General features: G+C 37.8%; 1 protein-coding gene across 7 annotated transcripts in view; it reads right to left on the bottom strand.

Moving 5' to 3' along the window:
* Positions 1-16804, bottom strand: part of SLC4A10 (solute carrier family 4 member 10) — a 178561-nt gene that overhangs the window by 120376 nt on the left and 41381 nt on the right. For 2 of the 7 annotated variants that reach the window (XM_064451465.1, XM_064451466.1), the window contains exon 2: positions 214-403. The exons of the other annotated variants lie outside the window; for them this stretch is intronic. In XM_064451465.1, coding sequence (XP_064307535.1) covers positions 214-240 — 27 coding nt within the window. In that variant the 5' untranslated portion in view covers positions 241-403. The remainder of the gene's footprint in view (positions 1-213; positions 404-16804) is intronic. 7 annotated transcript variants of the gene reach the window in all.

Here is a 16804-nt window from a genome sequence, read left to right as displayed (position 1 = left end):
GTTTCAGCAGGATCAGAATAAGGCAAGAAAACAAAGTGTTTTTCACAGCCATGCCATGTTTATGTCGGAATGCTACCACTTCTTCCTTTCACACCATTTGAAGGTGATGAAGGTCAGAAATTTTACATAGCACACAAATCTGCTAGGACTGAGGTATTCAAACCATACTGACATACTGCAGCAGTTTGCAAACAAATGTGTGGACACACTGACCAGGTATGAGTCCTTGGAACTGTCCATTATTGCAATGAGTTGCTTGCTGAGTCCAGCGAACACTGTGGTCTACTGCTTAAAGCATGGGAGAGGGATCCAGGAAGTCCCCGAGCGCTAATCCTGGCTCTGCCACTGACTTGCTGTGTGGCCTTGGGAAAGCCACTTAATCTCTGTGCCCCAGCTTCCCCATCTGTAAAATAGGGATAATAATACTTACTTATCTACCTTCCTCACTGGGCTGCTTTGTGCCGTAATTAATATTCACACAGCATTTCAGAACTGTAAAGCACTACAGAAGTGCTAAGTCGTTCAACTTGGAAAGTGCACAGTTTACCCATGTGAAGAGATGATGATAGGAGACAAGAGATTGATAAAAATCAACATTTAGGCATAAAATGGTTTTTTGACATCAAACCAATGTATATTAATACCTTGTAATAGTTTTACAGTGCACAGTTTTGACAAATTAACCGGGCAAAGTTTACACAGAAGTAAATATCCTGGGCTCACTTTCTGTTGGCCTAATTCGAGAGCAATGCTACAGAAGCCAGTGGAATTACATTTCTGTGAAGCTGTAACCAGAGTGCAATAAACTCGTCATATATTTATACCTAACACTTCTCCCTCTTTTTAATTATATTTATTAATATTTTATGGTTTTATATAGTTATCGCACAATGGTTTACCTAAAATGTAGACACAAAGGTATTTCCCTAAAGCAATAAAATATCAGCAAAACACAGTAAAAGAAATAATGTATCTGGGATAAAAGAATAAGAAAAAGCTGAGGCCTTCACATGGAAACCACAAGAGACCACAGCTCAGAAGCTCTGCTCAGTCCAGGATTTCACCTTTTACATTTTCCAAATGAATGCGGAAATGACCTTCACCACACAGCTGCACTTGCTGCATGTATTTCACAGGAAATTCTATTTTAATGAAAGAGTCTTATAAACTCAGTTGTGACTATTTTTGTCTCTTCGTACTTGAAGTTTAAACACAGTGGTGAGTATAGAAAAGCAGACAGTAGAATTGTCCTCTTCATCTTTTACAGTGCAACCACATGTTGTAACACTGAAACGTGTATTTGAAGTTGAACAAAATTAAAAGGAAATAAACCGCCTTCAAAGATGTTTGGCGCCTCCTTTTTGGTACGCAGTCGTGAAGGATGGAGATCACCAGGAGTACTAGGAGTACGGATTTTCAACCCTTAGACCAACCACCTCCTTATCAGAGTATAAAGTGAGCCTGCAGTTGTTGCCAAGAATTGTAAGTGTATTGGTTTGAAGGAATAAAAAAAGCCCATGGTTTAGAGACTGAAAACAAATGTCTGAAGTACTGTTTCCACCCATATATTGACAAAGCTCACTACCCAGGATATTCCAAAGCTAGATAACGACCTCCTGGAAAGCCTCCCAACTTGACCCTCTTTAGCTAGGATACAGCCCTAACTGCGATTGACGTGTTGCAAAGAGGTCAGTCCTTAAACCTGTCACCTCCCAGGACTGTGCACTGCCCTTCCGCACCTCAGATCAATTTAATTAATGCAGAAACTACACATTTCAAAAAGCTGAGAAACATCATTTTATAACAGATGTTTTAGGATGGTTTTAGTTATAGCTCTTATAAACTGTCTATGCTTTCATCAGGTGGCAGATGACTAAGTAGAAAGAAGAGCAAAGTAACTACTTTCAAACGTGGATCTGTACAAAGGCATATGACACATTTTTATATTCATAGGTACTAACGTAGACACTCTTGTAGAACTTCAGTGTATTTCTGGATGATGGAATTAGGACATTTTCCTTCTATTCTGGACGGCAAGAAGATAGATTAAAGTCTAGGTGACTATACACAGATTTGAAGTTATCTATACATTTATTGTGTATTTTTACTAAAAAAGGAAAACCAATACATGACCTTAAAAGACAGCGTTGCATGTATAATAAAAGCTACCTGAATATTGCACAAACATTAACTGAATATCACCTGTGCTGGTCGCTACAGTAAATAAAATAATAGTATAACAATAAACGTACATTAGGAAATTGTCAGGACAACAAGAAATTATTAAATAGATGGAATGAATATGTCTCGCTGTCCTTCCCTTGGTAGGTACTCTGCTCCACTGGTATGAGAGTTGGTGCTAATATGCTTTGAACAGACAAGTCAAAAGTAGTAACAAATAATTTCTAGTTTTCCATGTAAAATTAAAATTTTACTTTTCTTAATCCTTCTAATTTTCCTCTTACTTGGATACTTTTATTTTTTGTCTCTGATATTTGGTCAATGTTTTCAATTAACTGGATGATTGCTTTTCTTTGAAATACAACGCAAAAATCAGCTACAAAGAGCATTAATGTTCCAGAAAATTTTTCACGGTTTTTAAACCTTCAGGTAAAATCCTTTCCCTTTTTAATTACATTCTGAGTACACCCACAGCACATATCACAACATAATCAAAAAGAATCCTTTTTCAGCATCTTCCTTTCTGTAAAACATAGAGCAGAGCAGAAGCCATTTTGATTTTTTCCGCACTAAAAATTATGCATATGACACACCTGCTGACTCTTAAGGAAAATAATCATGGTATTAATTACTTCTCCATATAAGCCACTTATTGATGATTAGACAACCTACATAATTCTCAAATGCCATCTGGAACTAAGGAATGCCTGTCAGCAGAAAACATTAAATACTGCATTCTTATAAACAGTAGAAAGCTGTAATATAAAATTATTTTATTTTATATTATCAATAATTACTTAAAAGATGGAACTCTGAAATGAATATATTACAGTTTATATATTTCAGCATAAAGTTAGTGGTAGTATAGTCCTTGTGTATTCACCTTTCAAATGGTCTGTAATAAAATTCTAAACACTTACCCAAGTATCACATACACATCACGATTGCCTTCTCAGTCTGAAGATACTCCAGCATTATCGCTTTGTGTTGTATTTATCTCATAGACCCATTAACCAAAATTATCTTAAAAATACAAATGTCGTGTAAGTTCAGCTTGACATTTCATAAAGACGGCATTATTAAAGATATAGAAAAGGGAGCTGTTTGAACTCAGGAGCTGCCAAAAGCATGCTGGAAATATCTTGCAATGACAATTAACCTAAATGGCTAAAAAGCTGTTATATGTAGATGGATGCCTCCCTGTTGCAGGAGGCAAATCACTGGTGACTGCCATGTTCAGCCTTGTCCTTTAAACTGTCCTTGAGCAGACACAGTCACACAAAATTGATTTAATGCACAATGTGTATGCCCACAATTTAGATGCTAAAACTCTTTTCTCTTTCCAAAGACAAGCACAGGGGGAGGGGGGGAACCTTTCTGAATATCATTGTGTTTAATTGCTTGCGTTACATACAATCATATTTAGCAATCTTTTGAGATGGAAAGATAGTGAATTTTATCTTTCTGATGAAATATAATTGCTTTTCCATTCCAGTAGTTACACTGTATCATCCTTTTCCCCTCTATCCACCTATCAAGGAAGACTCACCAAAACACATTTATAATGCAGTAAGATCTGTTCTGTAAGGTCTGAAGAATTATTTTTTTAAGTGTCCCTTTAATTGTACTGCTTTTGTGGCAGCTTTCTGCAGTAATCACTACTAGTTAACATATAGCACATATTCCTTTTGGTCAGCTCTACTCCACGTAGTTCAGGCTATGCAACAAAGTAGAAAGCAATTAGTTTTCATTCCAGATTTGCATCTTTCCCAGCCAGGGCTGCATGTCATATGCATAAAAGCATGCTTCTCTGTCTCTTTTTTCCTCTTCTCTCTTCTTATAGCAGAAGCCAAGACACTGTTTAGCATGACTTAATAAAGAAATACCACCTTCTGCAATGCTGCTAAAAATTGCACTAATCAGCACTGGCTCCACAGAACTGATTTGCTACTGACCTGAGACTGACCACACATTTAATGTAATAATGCAATTCCTCCAATGTATAAACACAGGTAATCATCACAGACATTAAATCTAGGCAAATATTGTTATATATTTAATGGGACAAAACACGAGCAGAAAATGCACACACGAATAGAACAAAGCAGTATTACAGACAAGTAGATGCTCACTAATACCTGTAATTCCTGTGTTGATCTACATTGAAGCATTCTGTGCTGGTTCTATACTGTTATGCACAACACAGCCACTATGAACTGATGCATAAATGAATGCATATCACTAAAATATCTCCTTATCATTTGATACATAATCTTCTTTCTTAGAATAGCCATTTTAGGTAGAAACAATACAATTCTTCCATGTGCAAGCCAAATATGTTACCTTATCTATTCTTCATACACCTAACCAACTGAAGACAAGATTCTATTTAAAAAAGATAAAACAGAAAATCAAGCCATGGCAAAACAGTAACTTAATTTGTTGCAGTACCTAGATGCCCCACTTTCTCTGCCTGCACTCCCACCAGAAAAGGGCTCTGTTGTACTAATAGGGAAATGACCCAACAGCAACATTCCCAATCAAAAGGCTTGATAAACCTGTTGGAGCACTAGATGATATAATAATGAAAAAATGAACTGTTAAATTCCTTCTGGATTCTGGTACCTGTTTTGTTTTAAGCAACTGCATTTAATTGCAGCTGTTCTTGTCGTGTTTTGTATGCCTTGAAGCAAAATTACCAGGAACACCTAATTGGTGTGAGCACCTTATAAAACCTGACCAAGGCACTCAGGTTATTGTGCTCCTTTGAACATTTTCAGTCATGTTAAGACTCTCATAACTTCTCCCCTCTTTCCTATCATATCACATCTGCTGGATTTGTAAACTAATCCTTATTCCATTGCTAGTCTCAGCCAGACCTCTGAATAAATACAGTGTTCCTTGCTCCTAGTTAAGGGATGTGGAAGTTGGGTCACATCTGTATGACTAAGATTTTATTCCCTTTGCTTCATATTTTTCATTACTACACTGCCAAATACTTAAAAGTTACGGAGGCGAGAACAGCACCGACTTCAAGCTAAGTCATGGTTATTTTTTCCTGTCATTATATGAATGTCTTATGTCATCCTAGCGCAGTCCCCTTAGGTGAGATCCTCTTTTCTCACTTCACAGCACTGGCTATGTCAACTACTACAGAGAAGTCCGGCAGCATGAAGATGGGTGTGAAGACTATTCAAAGCCCAAAAGATATTTACTTTCAGCTTGTCTGGGCTCTCTCTTGGCCCAATGCCAGGTGAGGATAGATCCAGGATAACAGCATTATTTAGGTGTAGTTAGAAGCTAAACGTGCTAAGTTTAGCCCGCTATGCAATAGGATATTGGCTGCTGGGCAGCAAATGGGAAAAAGTAAATTATTTAATTGCTAGTTTCTTAATCAGCAGTAGGGTATGTTGGGTTTTAAGCTGGATATACTTCCCATCTCAAAGGAGCTGCTTTCAGCCTCAGAAAAGATGACATTTTCAGATTTCTCTACCTAGAAATAGGGTCAGGAAGAAGAATCATAGAAGGCAGTCTTCTTGCAGCAGCTACTCATGTGGAAGTAGCAAGTGCAATGAAGAAAAGAGGTCATGACCAACTTATTAGAACCTGCTTTAACAGCAGCTACAACACAGGAGACAAAATGTTTTGTTTCTTTACAGCCACAAAAATGATGCAGTCTGGAGTCTGCATCTTTGACACACAAATGTATGCCAACCATAGTTCAAAACATCAGTTTTTTGACATTGCAAGCCAGCACGATCAATATTATATTAACTCCCTCCCTCAGAAACACTGATATGATGTTCACTGATTCTTCTGTTTCTCAAACCTACCCACAATTTTCAGTTGTATTTAACGAACACTCTCTACAAGCACAATCCAAGGACTAATCAAGGCAGTAGGGAGAATGTTCCAGGACAGAGATATTCTAAACTCAGATTAATTTCATAGAACTTTTGGCACCTAGCTGAAGTTGCCTTAACTAGACATGACATCACCATCAACTATTGTAACAGTCCATGCAAAGAGATGGGCATCTCCACAGAATAAGCAAGGCCTTAGGTAGACTGACTGTCACTGAAGAAAAGGCTGAAAATCGTTGAGACTTAGGAGAGTCTGATCAGGACTATCTGGAGACACAGGATAGTAAACTAGATGGACTGTTCGTTTGACTGAGTGTGATCACTCCTATATAGCCAAACTCATCGCTGACCTTCCAAATAAGTCTGCCAACACTAGTAATATCGTTGCTCTACTTGCAGCGAAGGTAGCCTGACTGAACCAAATCTAACTGAAGTGTTAAAAAATAGTATGGCCCTTTGTCATCCATTGTCAGGAAAAAATTAACTTAAAATACCATACGATTTTCTGTTGCATGCCCAAAGATTAAATTGGATTCCTTGTGGTCCTTCAGAGTTGTCTTCTACATGATCTATTATCCTCCAGAAGAAAAAAGATTATTGTTTTGTTTGTTTGGGTTTTTTAAACTGAAACTTATAAATAATTTCCTTGAAGACAACTGACAAGTCTTTCTTGGCCAAAATGTATAAATTCAAACATAAGGTTTAGTCAGAAGAGTCCCCAAATCATCTATATCTTCAGGAAGTAACCAGCAGAAAATCCAGAATGGATGACTAAGTACTTCTCATCTCCAAAGATTTAGGTTGATCTACATGATTTTGTTGTCTTGAGTGACTTTCTTACCAAGGCAACCGCAATTGGTGTGATTGAAAAACACAGATTTGTACCACCCAGAAATGCTCTGCTGCATGTAAATGAACCATTGCCCTAATGGAAATTAAAAGACCTTTTGCACTGTCTATATAGTCACAGCATAAGACAAGAAAAACTCTTCATCCTGTAATTAGGCAATGATATTTTGATTATCTTTGCTCTCACTCTTTACCTGTCTCAGGTCATCAATGACCCATGGTGACCAAGGAGGGCAAAGCCAGAGAAAACAGTTAGAAGCCACTCTATTCACAAAGAAGAGAAAAAATAATGATGTCCTCCAGGCCACTGATGATATGATCTGCTTTCTGAAAGTTCAGGTAGTCTAATTAATTCACACAGGGATTAAAAAAAAAAAAGCAGTAAACGGTGCAGAAGCAGGGGGGGTGTGGGGAAGGAAAGGCAGAAGAGAAATAAGTGAGATAATGAAACTGATAATGTGTTCTGAGAAAATAACAGGGCAAACAAACAGATTTCAGATACCAAGTTTGAAGTTACATGTGCATCACCTCCACCCAGGGAATGAAATTTGCACTGTGAAGAGAATTTTCATATCAAAGACTCACTCAAAATATACTGTGAAAGTGATCATGACAGTGGACTAGATAATGAGGCATTTGTATAGTTTAGAAGTCTAGACAGCACAAGCGCACAAGATATACATTCAGGAATTTGAAATGTGCTGCCAAAGAATCAAAGGTAAATATGAATTATAAATAGTAGTTCAACTGGTCTTCCTACCTCTCAGAGATCCAAGAATTAGACTTGTACAAACTGCTTGCCTGCTGTAATCTGGAAGCTTTAAACATCATCACTTCTATGACCTTGTTGTTCTAGACTAGTGAAGATATTTGATAATAAAAACAAGCTAAAAGTTAGAAACAACTGATATGTCTTTAACAGCGTGCTTTATGTTGAAAACACATAACATAACTTTTGGAAAGGAAAAGGACAAGTATTACTATAGAGTAGAAAGCAAATGTGCACACAAGCATTACCAGTTTATACATGTTCTGTCAGTGCTTCTATATGAAAGGATTTTTTTGTTAGAAAAGGGCATTATTTTTTTCATTGTCAGTTTTCTCATAATGACACTAAAGTGCAGACCCATATGCAGCTGTAGAGTACAGCATGGGAGGATACAGTGCTTTCCATCAGAGCCTTGAAGGACATTAGCTAACCTCTAGCTATTGTCTATTTTAGGAAGTAGACAAGGGAGTCTTTTTGGTGGTGGTAGCTATGATATTTGAAATGGAAAGGCTGTCAGGATTGCATTCCTGTTTTGGTAGGGAAACTTTTCCATAGCAGAACTTTTTTTCAACCCTTCTCACAGGCGTAGTATTTACTTGTTTACTTATGTATGTCCTAGATAATTAGTATTACATTAAACTTCACCTTTCAAAATCCATCTCCTTGATCCGAATGTCCCCAGTGTTCAGTATTTTGAGAAAATGGCAGAAATTACTAGATATCAAGTTTTACTGACACAAGTAATTTTTTGAATCACTTGTATTTCACTCTGCTGCTCTAAAGTGAAAACAATTACAAACACAATGATGAAAAATAATATCCAGCAGATGCTTTTCATACCCTTCCTTGCCAAGACAACACCATATCCTTTTATTAAATAATAGATTTTTTGTGGGGAACATAGTAAAGAAAATTCTTATCATTTAAACATTATGCCACAAGCTACTTGGATGAGTCTTTCATTTACTACAAGTTTACACCAGGCTTAGTACAATAGGCTCCTCTTCTTGGCACAATCTCAACGTAGGTACTAAACAATTAATAATAATCCCCTGATCCATATTTGGTCTTATCAGCAACCTTCCTTATAGCTGCAAATCTGCCTACTTTTTCTTTAACTAGCGTTGTGATTAAATACGTATGTGTATGCATGTGTTGAGAAAGAAAAACACTGTCTGTAGGCTCCATTGACATAGATGCTGCAAATATATGCAAGATGTGATAGTCAATAATTCAAATACATTACTGTCTTTATAACTATTTCAACAGTCATATGATTTAAAAGACATGTTATAGCTTGGAGGTATACAAACAATAAATAACCCTGGGTTAAAAATATTTGGCAACCTAAGTGTAGTAAGATGTGCACAACTAACACACCTGCCCAGCCATTAACAGGTCATACTTAATTTTATGGACTACAGAAGAAGTTTTGAGGAGGAGCTTCAACAAAGACTGGGCGCAGTAAGAGAAAGTGCACTAGTAACTGTAAGAGGAATAGCAATTGGGAAATCAAAACCAATACTGCAAGTAGAGCAAACACAAAATGCAACTTTGTGGTAAAATCTCAGAAGGAAAAAGCGAAGGCAAGTTGTAAAGCTTTTAAAAGAAAGACCAGAAGCTTGAGAAGATGAGTAAACAGACTTTGAAAAGCAAGTGATGTAGGCAGAGTGATAAGCCAAGACGATATTAACACCAGTAATCAAGTGAATCAAAGCTGTAAGTATTAAAATCAGACAGGCAGATGAGATCATAATAGTCATGGTGTTGCGACGAGCAGGCCTTCAATCTGATTTACCGCTACATGGAGAAACAGGAACTGTCAGACCTCAGAGCTGCATAAAGCAAGAAGAGCACATCAGGAAAGAAAAGAAAACCCAGGAATTGTTTCTGACATGATTATATTCAGGTGACCACTGAAGACCAAGAAACTTTTCTGAGATAGGTACAGTTTAACTGGAGTGGGAGAAGACCACTAAATAATAAAGTAGTGATGCCTTCATAAAGATTATGCTTATGGCTACATTATCTGAAGTGGAGGAGGATGCAAAGGCTTAGGACGGATTCCTGAGAGATCTAAACAAACACCTACATAAAGAGGAGTAGGGGTAGAGGAAGACCCGCCCAATAAGAAACCGAGTCTGGAAGGAAAGAGAATCAACAAGGACAAAATGACAAATGCCTAAGAGCAACAAAATTTAGTGAAGACTATAACATAGCATCACAGAGAGGTAACAGATGGAGTGGAGGAGAATAAAGGACTAGCCTGGAATTCCTCCAGGAAGAAGTCAAGAGGAACATTAGTGAGATAAATTTCAGTGCAAAAGACAGAAACCAGAAGTTAGCAGTTCTAGAAAGTTATTAGAAGACAAGAGATGACTAAGGGAGTGGGGAGATGAAGGAGGTCTAGGGATAGGGTGAATAGAAACTTGTAAAGTTGAGGGTTATTTTGTGTTTTGTTTTGTTTTTTAATGTGAAGAGACTCAGACATGTTTCTTGTGTATGGGGAGGAATTCAAGGAGAGAAACAGAACTGAAAAAAAAGAATAGCAGGTCAGAAGGTAGATAGGGACAGGGATAGGTTCGCTGGAACAGGTTCAAAGACTACAAAACAAAATCTTAATGTCTGTTTCAGTAAATGAAGAGGAAGCTTGAATATTGACCTTAGTTGGCTAGTTAGCTTGAAGAAGTTCACATGGAGAGAGAGGGGGAATAGATAAGTTGAATGGAGGGCTATATGATTAATAAAAAATACAGAACAAGCAAAACTGCAAGCAAATATAACAGATGACAAAAATCCCAAAGATTAAGAAATACAGAAAGTCAGCAGAATCAAAAGATTTTCACCAGAGATAGTCAGCAGTATCTCTAAAGCATGGCAGATGGCATTAGGAACTGAGAAAGTGGGTACTGGGAGTCAGCCAGCACCATGAATTGTCAGAAGGGTTTGGAAGTGTATGAGAAGAACAAAAAAATAAAGCCTAAAGGGAACTGATAAGCTGGTAAGAAGAAAGTACAGAGGAATAAAGGAAATAAAAGCAGAAAAGACGTCATCAAAATCAACAAAACAGAGGTTTTACAAAGTCCCATTCTTGGTGAGAGTGTAAAAATATTCAAGAAGTTCAAATAGTTTTCACAGAAAATAAACTCAAAGACAGTGCTTGGGGAAGACCAACTCAAGCATGTAGCTGATTTGGCACACAGGATACAATTCAAATGAGAAACAACAGCACCAGGGCAGCTAGAGAGTTGGATGGTTATCCATATGGAAACTGAAGGGTGAGAAATTATGAATGGAAGAAAGTTGCAAGTCCAAGTCAGGCAGGGAGATGGGAATAAGTAGAGTTGTGTGCGTGCAGACCATGAAAATGTTAGAAAGGCAGGCAGAAGGAAATTCTACCGGGGTAAAAAAAAAAAAAAAAAAAAGATCAAGAGCTAGGAGCAGGCAAAGCTTATGAACAAGAGCACAGAAGTACCAACTTCTCTGACCCAAATCCACAGTGGATATTATTAGAGGTAACAGTCTCCACAGAAAGGACCACAGATGAGGCAGTGTTAATAAACAAGGGAACAAAGTTCTGTGGGCTGGAGGGACCAGCAGGGGGTAAAGACAACTTCCAGGTTCTTTGAGACCAGAAACATGAAGAAAAAAAAAGGAATACCAGATAATGGAGAAGATGAGTTTTGCCCCTGAAGGAAAAAAGGAAGTGACAGGAATGGCTCAGAGAGGAGACTCAACCAGAGGCAGATGTCATTGAAGGGAAGAAGGAAAGGACAGAGTATCAAAGGAAGTGTAATCCAGAGATCGGTTGATTCAAGAACAAGCAAAGCATCAGAAAGCACAGAAATAAACAGGCATCAAAAATCACAAGAGACAGGAAACAGTAAATCCTGATCGTTGCTCTTTCAATATATCCTGAAACCTCTGTTATGTGAAGCTGTCACATATACTTTCTGGGCCATACATTATTTCTTTTAACAAATTGCATGGTGATTTAAAATGCTAGTTCAAAAGCATGATTTGCTATGACATAGTTCCACTAGGAAAATATTTGATCCACTGAAGCTTATATTGCATTCCAGGTCCATATAAGCAGTATTCATCCAGGCATTTTATACCTGCACACTCTGTAACTATCTTAAAAGTTCATGCCAACATACGCTAATAAATCTTTTGTAATGTAGAACTGGACTAATCTGAGCCCTATTCTCCCAGGTATTTTAATCGTATTTATGGATCATTTGCCAGAAGAGCGTACTGATTGCTTAATTCTTCTCAAGATACAATACACAAGAGAGTAAATAACATCACTGGTTAAGTGTTCTTCTGCATCCTTGGACATACAGATGTCTGGGTTCTTGGGGAGGGAGAGTTTGGGGTTTTATTTTAAACCTACTCATTCCCTTCCAAGCCCAACACCACAGGTAATATGTCTGACACTTAACTTTACCAACCATTACTTAACTTTACCAACCATTGTTTTCAATGAAGGACTGGTAAACAGAACGAGGCCAGCTAATGTATTTTCAACCATATATACCCCAGGAAGTTATACAGGGCTTTTGGTCCCCTAATAAGGGTGTAATCAGGTCTGCTATAGATGGGAACCACAGAATTCAGCTAACACATTAAAGCTGCAGGCATTGATCTACCTGAGAAGGGAAAGAAAAAAAAAGTTAATTGAAATTCACTCCTTCTCTGATATGCCATTAAAGGCACAAATACACACACCTAAGAAACAAAGGGGCACCACCACTTAGAAAAGGATTGAGAGTTATGTGTAATAATTCTATTTTCTTTGAACCATTTACTTGTATAATTTCATCTCCTGATGTAAACATGGCAGAATTCAAAACTTGAGGAAGCAGGTTTGTATTCCATCAGGATTACAAATCCATTTCCAAGTGGTGGAATTCTCAATAGACTGGATCATGACAAACAAAAAAAGCTACTTCAAGAGGTATATGAAATCCTGACCTTAACTTGCACCTTGCACAGCTCCTGTGTAGTTAATGGGAACCCAGCAGGATGGGAACTAGATAAAATTCCAGATAATACTTATTTTAAACTATAGCATTGCCACGGACTGCAACAGAACACTTTAAAAAGTGCGTATCATAACAGCTTTCCTCTGCTTAGAAACAGAATGAGCATGTTTTAAACTGGGACAGAGCAGAGCAAAAAGTCAATGAGAGACTAGAAGTGGTAACAGGAAAGAAGTCAGAAGAACAGAATTGAAGTCTCCCTTCAACCTCTGTCTATCCTTCAAACAAAATAGGTCCAAAGCTTTTATAAGACCACGAAAGACAAACTACGTCTCCCCATATTGCTTACATTTAAACTGAAGAGTTTTTCATAACGGGGGGAAAAAAGAAGAGAGAACCAGAAAAGGCAAGTGTCCCCACTTGTGCCTTGAGCAGTGGTTCTGACTTGCACAGGGCAGTCAGGAAGCCTGCCCATTTACCTCACAGTCACTGGAACAGCCAGTTTAGCTTAACCAGCACTCTGTCTATGCCCGTTTATTATTCATCTGCTAGAAAAATAAAAGGGGGAAGTAGCAAGTGAATATTTAATTGGTAAGTAAAAAATAAGAAATGTCTCCTTTTCAGTAGTATAAAGATCAAGTCAATAAATCCTGTGTATAGTTCCATTAATAGATACCACCATTATTCCCTTGAAAATTTTATTGATGATTATTCTCATTCTTGTTCATTTTTCGTCACCCTGCTTCACAGAAGTAATGCTCATGCCAAAGAATTATGAAAGATGAGCAAAGGAGTGATGGAGATTTTATAATCTGTCCATGAGAAAATGGAAACTCTGTGTGACATTATTATCTTCTATTTGTCTGCCTTGTGTTTTAAACACTTTCTGAATGTTCCTGCTTCCTCAGTTTTCTTTTTGCTGTTATGCTGCATTACATTTCTGTGGCGATCCAGCCAGCCTCAAAGTAAAGAGGTATTAAATTTGTACATCTTTCCAAAAGAACTACTCTCAAGATATTTTAGTCAACAAAACCCAGTTTATCATCCCAAATTCTACAGGTGAGACACTGAATATGGTATGTAACATCCTCACTTGGAATCACTTCTCGTACCTTTGAACTGGATTACTTGAACTCACCTCTAGTACCTTTGAACTACAAAACCACATATATGATATCAGCTTCTAAAAAGATTTCCAGTGTTTGTAAACAAGCAACCAGCTGTTGTAATCAAATAGCCTGCTGCTGGTAATGGGCAGATTTAGAAAAAATAGTATAAAGAATGAAATTACAGGGCACATGAGTAAGTATGATATACTGTAAAACAATTGATCCTGTGGAACCGTGCCTCTTAAACCTACTGTAATTCCTTGAAGGAGTAAAGAATCCTGTGAAAAAAAAAATGGTTAATAAAGTCTTGTTTGACTGCCAAAAGGTTTTGAGCATGAGTCTTCACCAAAGGCAACTGAAAGAACCTAAGCAGCAATGGGATAAGAGAAAAGGTCTTTGCTGGGCTGAGAGATGATAAAAATATGTAAAACAGAAGCCACAGGGAAACTGTAATTTATTTTGGCTGAGGAAGGTCAGCAGTGAAGAAGTCATCCTGGAATTCTGGTGAGATCTGCACTGGTAAAAATGTATAGATGATTTTGGACATGCAGCAAGGTGACAAAGTTTGCTAATAACAGATGATTTCCTAATCAAATTCACAAAGATAAAGCTAGAATAGAATAATATAGAATAGAATAGAATATATAATGTATAATATAATATATATAATATAATATAATTATAAATTATTATAAATATTATAAATTATAATAATAAATAATATAATATAGAATAGAATAAAGCTGCCAAAGGCCCTCAGCACACTAAGTATGTAAGGATGATAAAATGATGGATGGAATTCACTGGGAAAGTTGCCAACTGATGCACAAGAGGGGAAAACAGTACTAGTTTCACATATATAGTAAAACTTTCTGAGCTCCACCACTTATCAGTGGGGTCTTGGAGTTTTGGTTAAAAATCCCACTAAAATGTTTTTCAGCCACCGTGGGGAAAAAAACCAAACAGAACACTACGACTTAGGAAATGCACAGGGACCAAAGCAAGGATATCCTTATGCCCACTGTATACATCTTAATTTTACCTGCAGCTTGAATATTAAGTGCAATTGGTTCCTACTTGCCAAAAAGGATATAGCTGAAATGGAAAAGATTCAGAGGTAGAGAATAAGAATATCCACTGTATGAAGCAGATATATTAGAAGCCTATAAAAACATGATGGGTATTCAGAGGCTGAACAGAGATATTACTATTCACTGTCTGTCTCAACATAGTACTGAGGATGGTGGTATTAAATGAAGACAGCTGGAGCCAGGTTCAAAACAAACAAAAAGACATAGTTCTTCACACAGCATATTGGCAAGCAGTGGAACTCCGGTGGATACTACAAGTTGACCTGAGTTCAAGAAATGTGTGGACATGTTCAAGGAAGAGAAATCTATCAAATGTACCAAATCCAAAACCACCATTTCTGGAACAGAAAGTCCTGGAGCCATGAAAAGTGAGGTTCTCAGACACTACCCAGGGGATCTATCGTGTATCTGCCCCACTATCACACATTTCCCTAGGCTTTTGACCAGCATCACAGAGACAAGATACTGAACTAGCATCTTCAGTCTGGCCCAGCACAACCATTTTTATATTCCTGTGTTCCAGGTAAAGACATGGCAATTGAGGTATCTGAAGGAGATCTGCAGACCTGTGCTGAGATTGATCAAGGGGTCCTCTGCAAGGGACTAGGAAGTTATAAATACACCTAAGTTCAAACTGAGCAGAACTGCACTAGGAACCTGATAAAGCAAAGAAAACCCTGCCTTCATTAACATAGACAATCTTCCAAAGTGAGGGTTACTGAGCATGGGGTGCTTCTTGTCTTGGAAATGATGAACTCCCTGCTCTTTTCTGAGAAGAGCAGTGTTGTTCCATAATTGTCTGCTACATCAGCATACATCACTATGCCTATCCCAAAGAGGTAAACCAAGAGAGGAAGATATATGGTAGTGAACATGCTGGGAAGGCAGGAGCATCCATTATTGGAACAGCATCAGCTCCACAGCTTAACCAATATACTTTGTAGGATCCCTGTTGCCCAGCTCTATAGAAGCAGGTGCCAATAGCGTCCAAAGTCAAAGAGCCTGAATCTTGTTTGCTATGTCTGAATAAACAGTGTAAGATATTCTTCAGTTCACGTGAGGGCATTTTATGCACAGTGGAAGACAAAAAGTGCTATTCTTTACATCCCTATATTAAATTAGAGATCTACAGGTGTGTATAGTGTAGCCAAGCAAAGACAGGAAAATTAAAAGGAAATTAAACTAGAAATTGATAATGACATTTTTATGGACATAAAAAGAGGCCCATGAGGGAAATAAAGTCTAAGTGATTACAAGGGAAATTTGTTTATAGCTGATGATACGGACATTGCTAAAAATGTAAATTTAATCCCTGTCTCAGTAATTGCAAAGGATACTAAAAAGGAAACAATCTGACACTTATCTGTTGAAACAGGCAAGAAAAGGACCCAGAGTGTGTCTCAGATCTGTGCTGAGGTTGCTGCTACTGTAGATGTTCAGGACACAAGGCAGTGCTAGTAACTACTTTTGACAGCACAGATTACACCTCTCACTGACATCCACAGCAAATATGCATCTTTGCATCAGAAGTTAGATGGATGAGAAACTTCAGCACATCTGCACCCTACAAAACAGAAAACCACTCAGGAAAGAGGAGGAGGAGGAGGAGAGCAGAAGGCAGACTGGGCAATAACCAAGCCCAGTGAGTCACTGTGAGACACTCACTAGCAGCAATGAGGAATTTGCTCATGACTACACACAGAAGGACTGGTGACAGTACACCAAGATCTAGCAGACGTGATAAGTCTGGCAAAGGCAACGAGGCAACCCAGTTGCTGGAGAAAGAGGTCATCGCTTCCTTCCAGAACAAAAGAAGAAAGCCAAGACAGCTTTTCATTTTCGTATGTTTCACATTTCGTATGTTAGGTAAACTTCACTGGCAATATCCAGCCACCTCCATTAAATCCTGAGCCCTGGCTATCTGAGAAATCATATTGTTGACATGTATTAGCAGAAC

This window comes from Phalacrocorax carbo, chromosome 5 (genome assembly GCF_963921805.1).
Source record: "Phalacrocorax carbo chromosome 5, bPhaCar2.1, whole genome shotgun sequence".
Lineage (NCBI taxonomy): Eukaryota > Metazoa > Chordata > Aves > Suliformes > Phalacrocoracidae > Phalacrocorax > Phalacrocorax carbo.
Note: the sequence above shows the minus strand (reverse complement) of the source record. Positions and strands in the feature narration are given on the sequence as shown.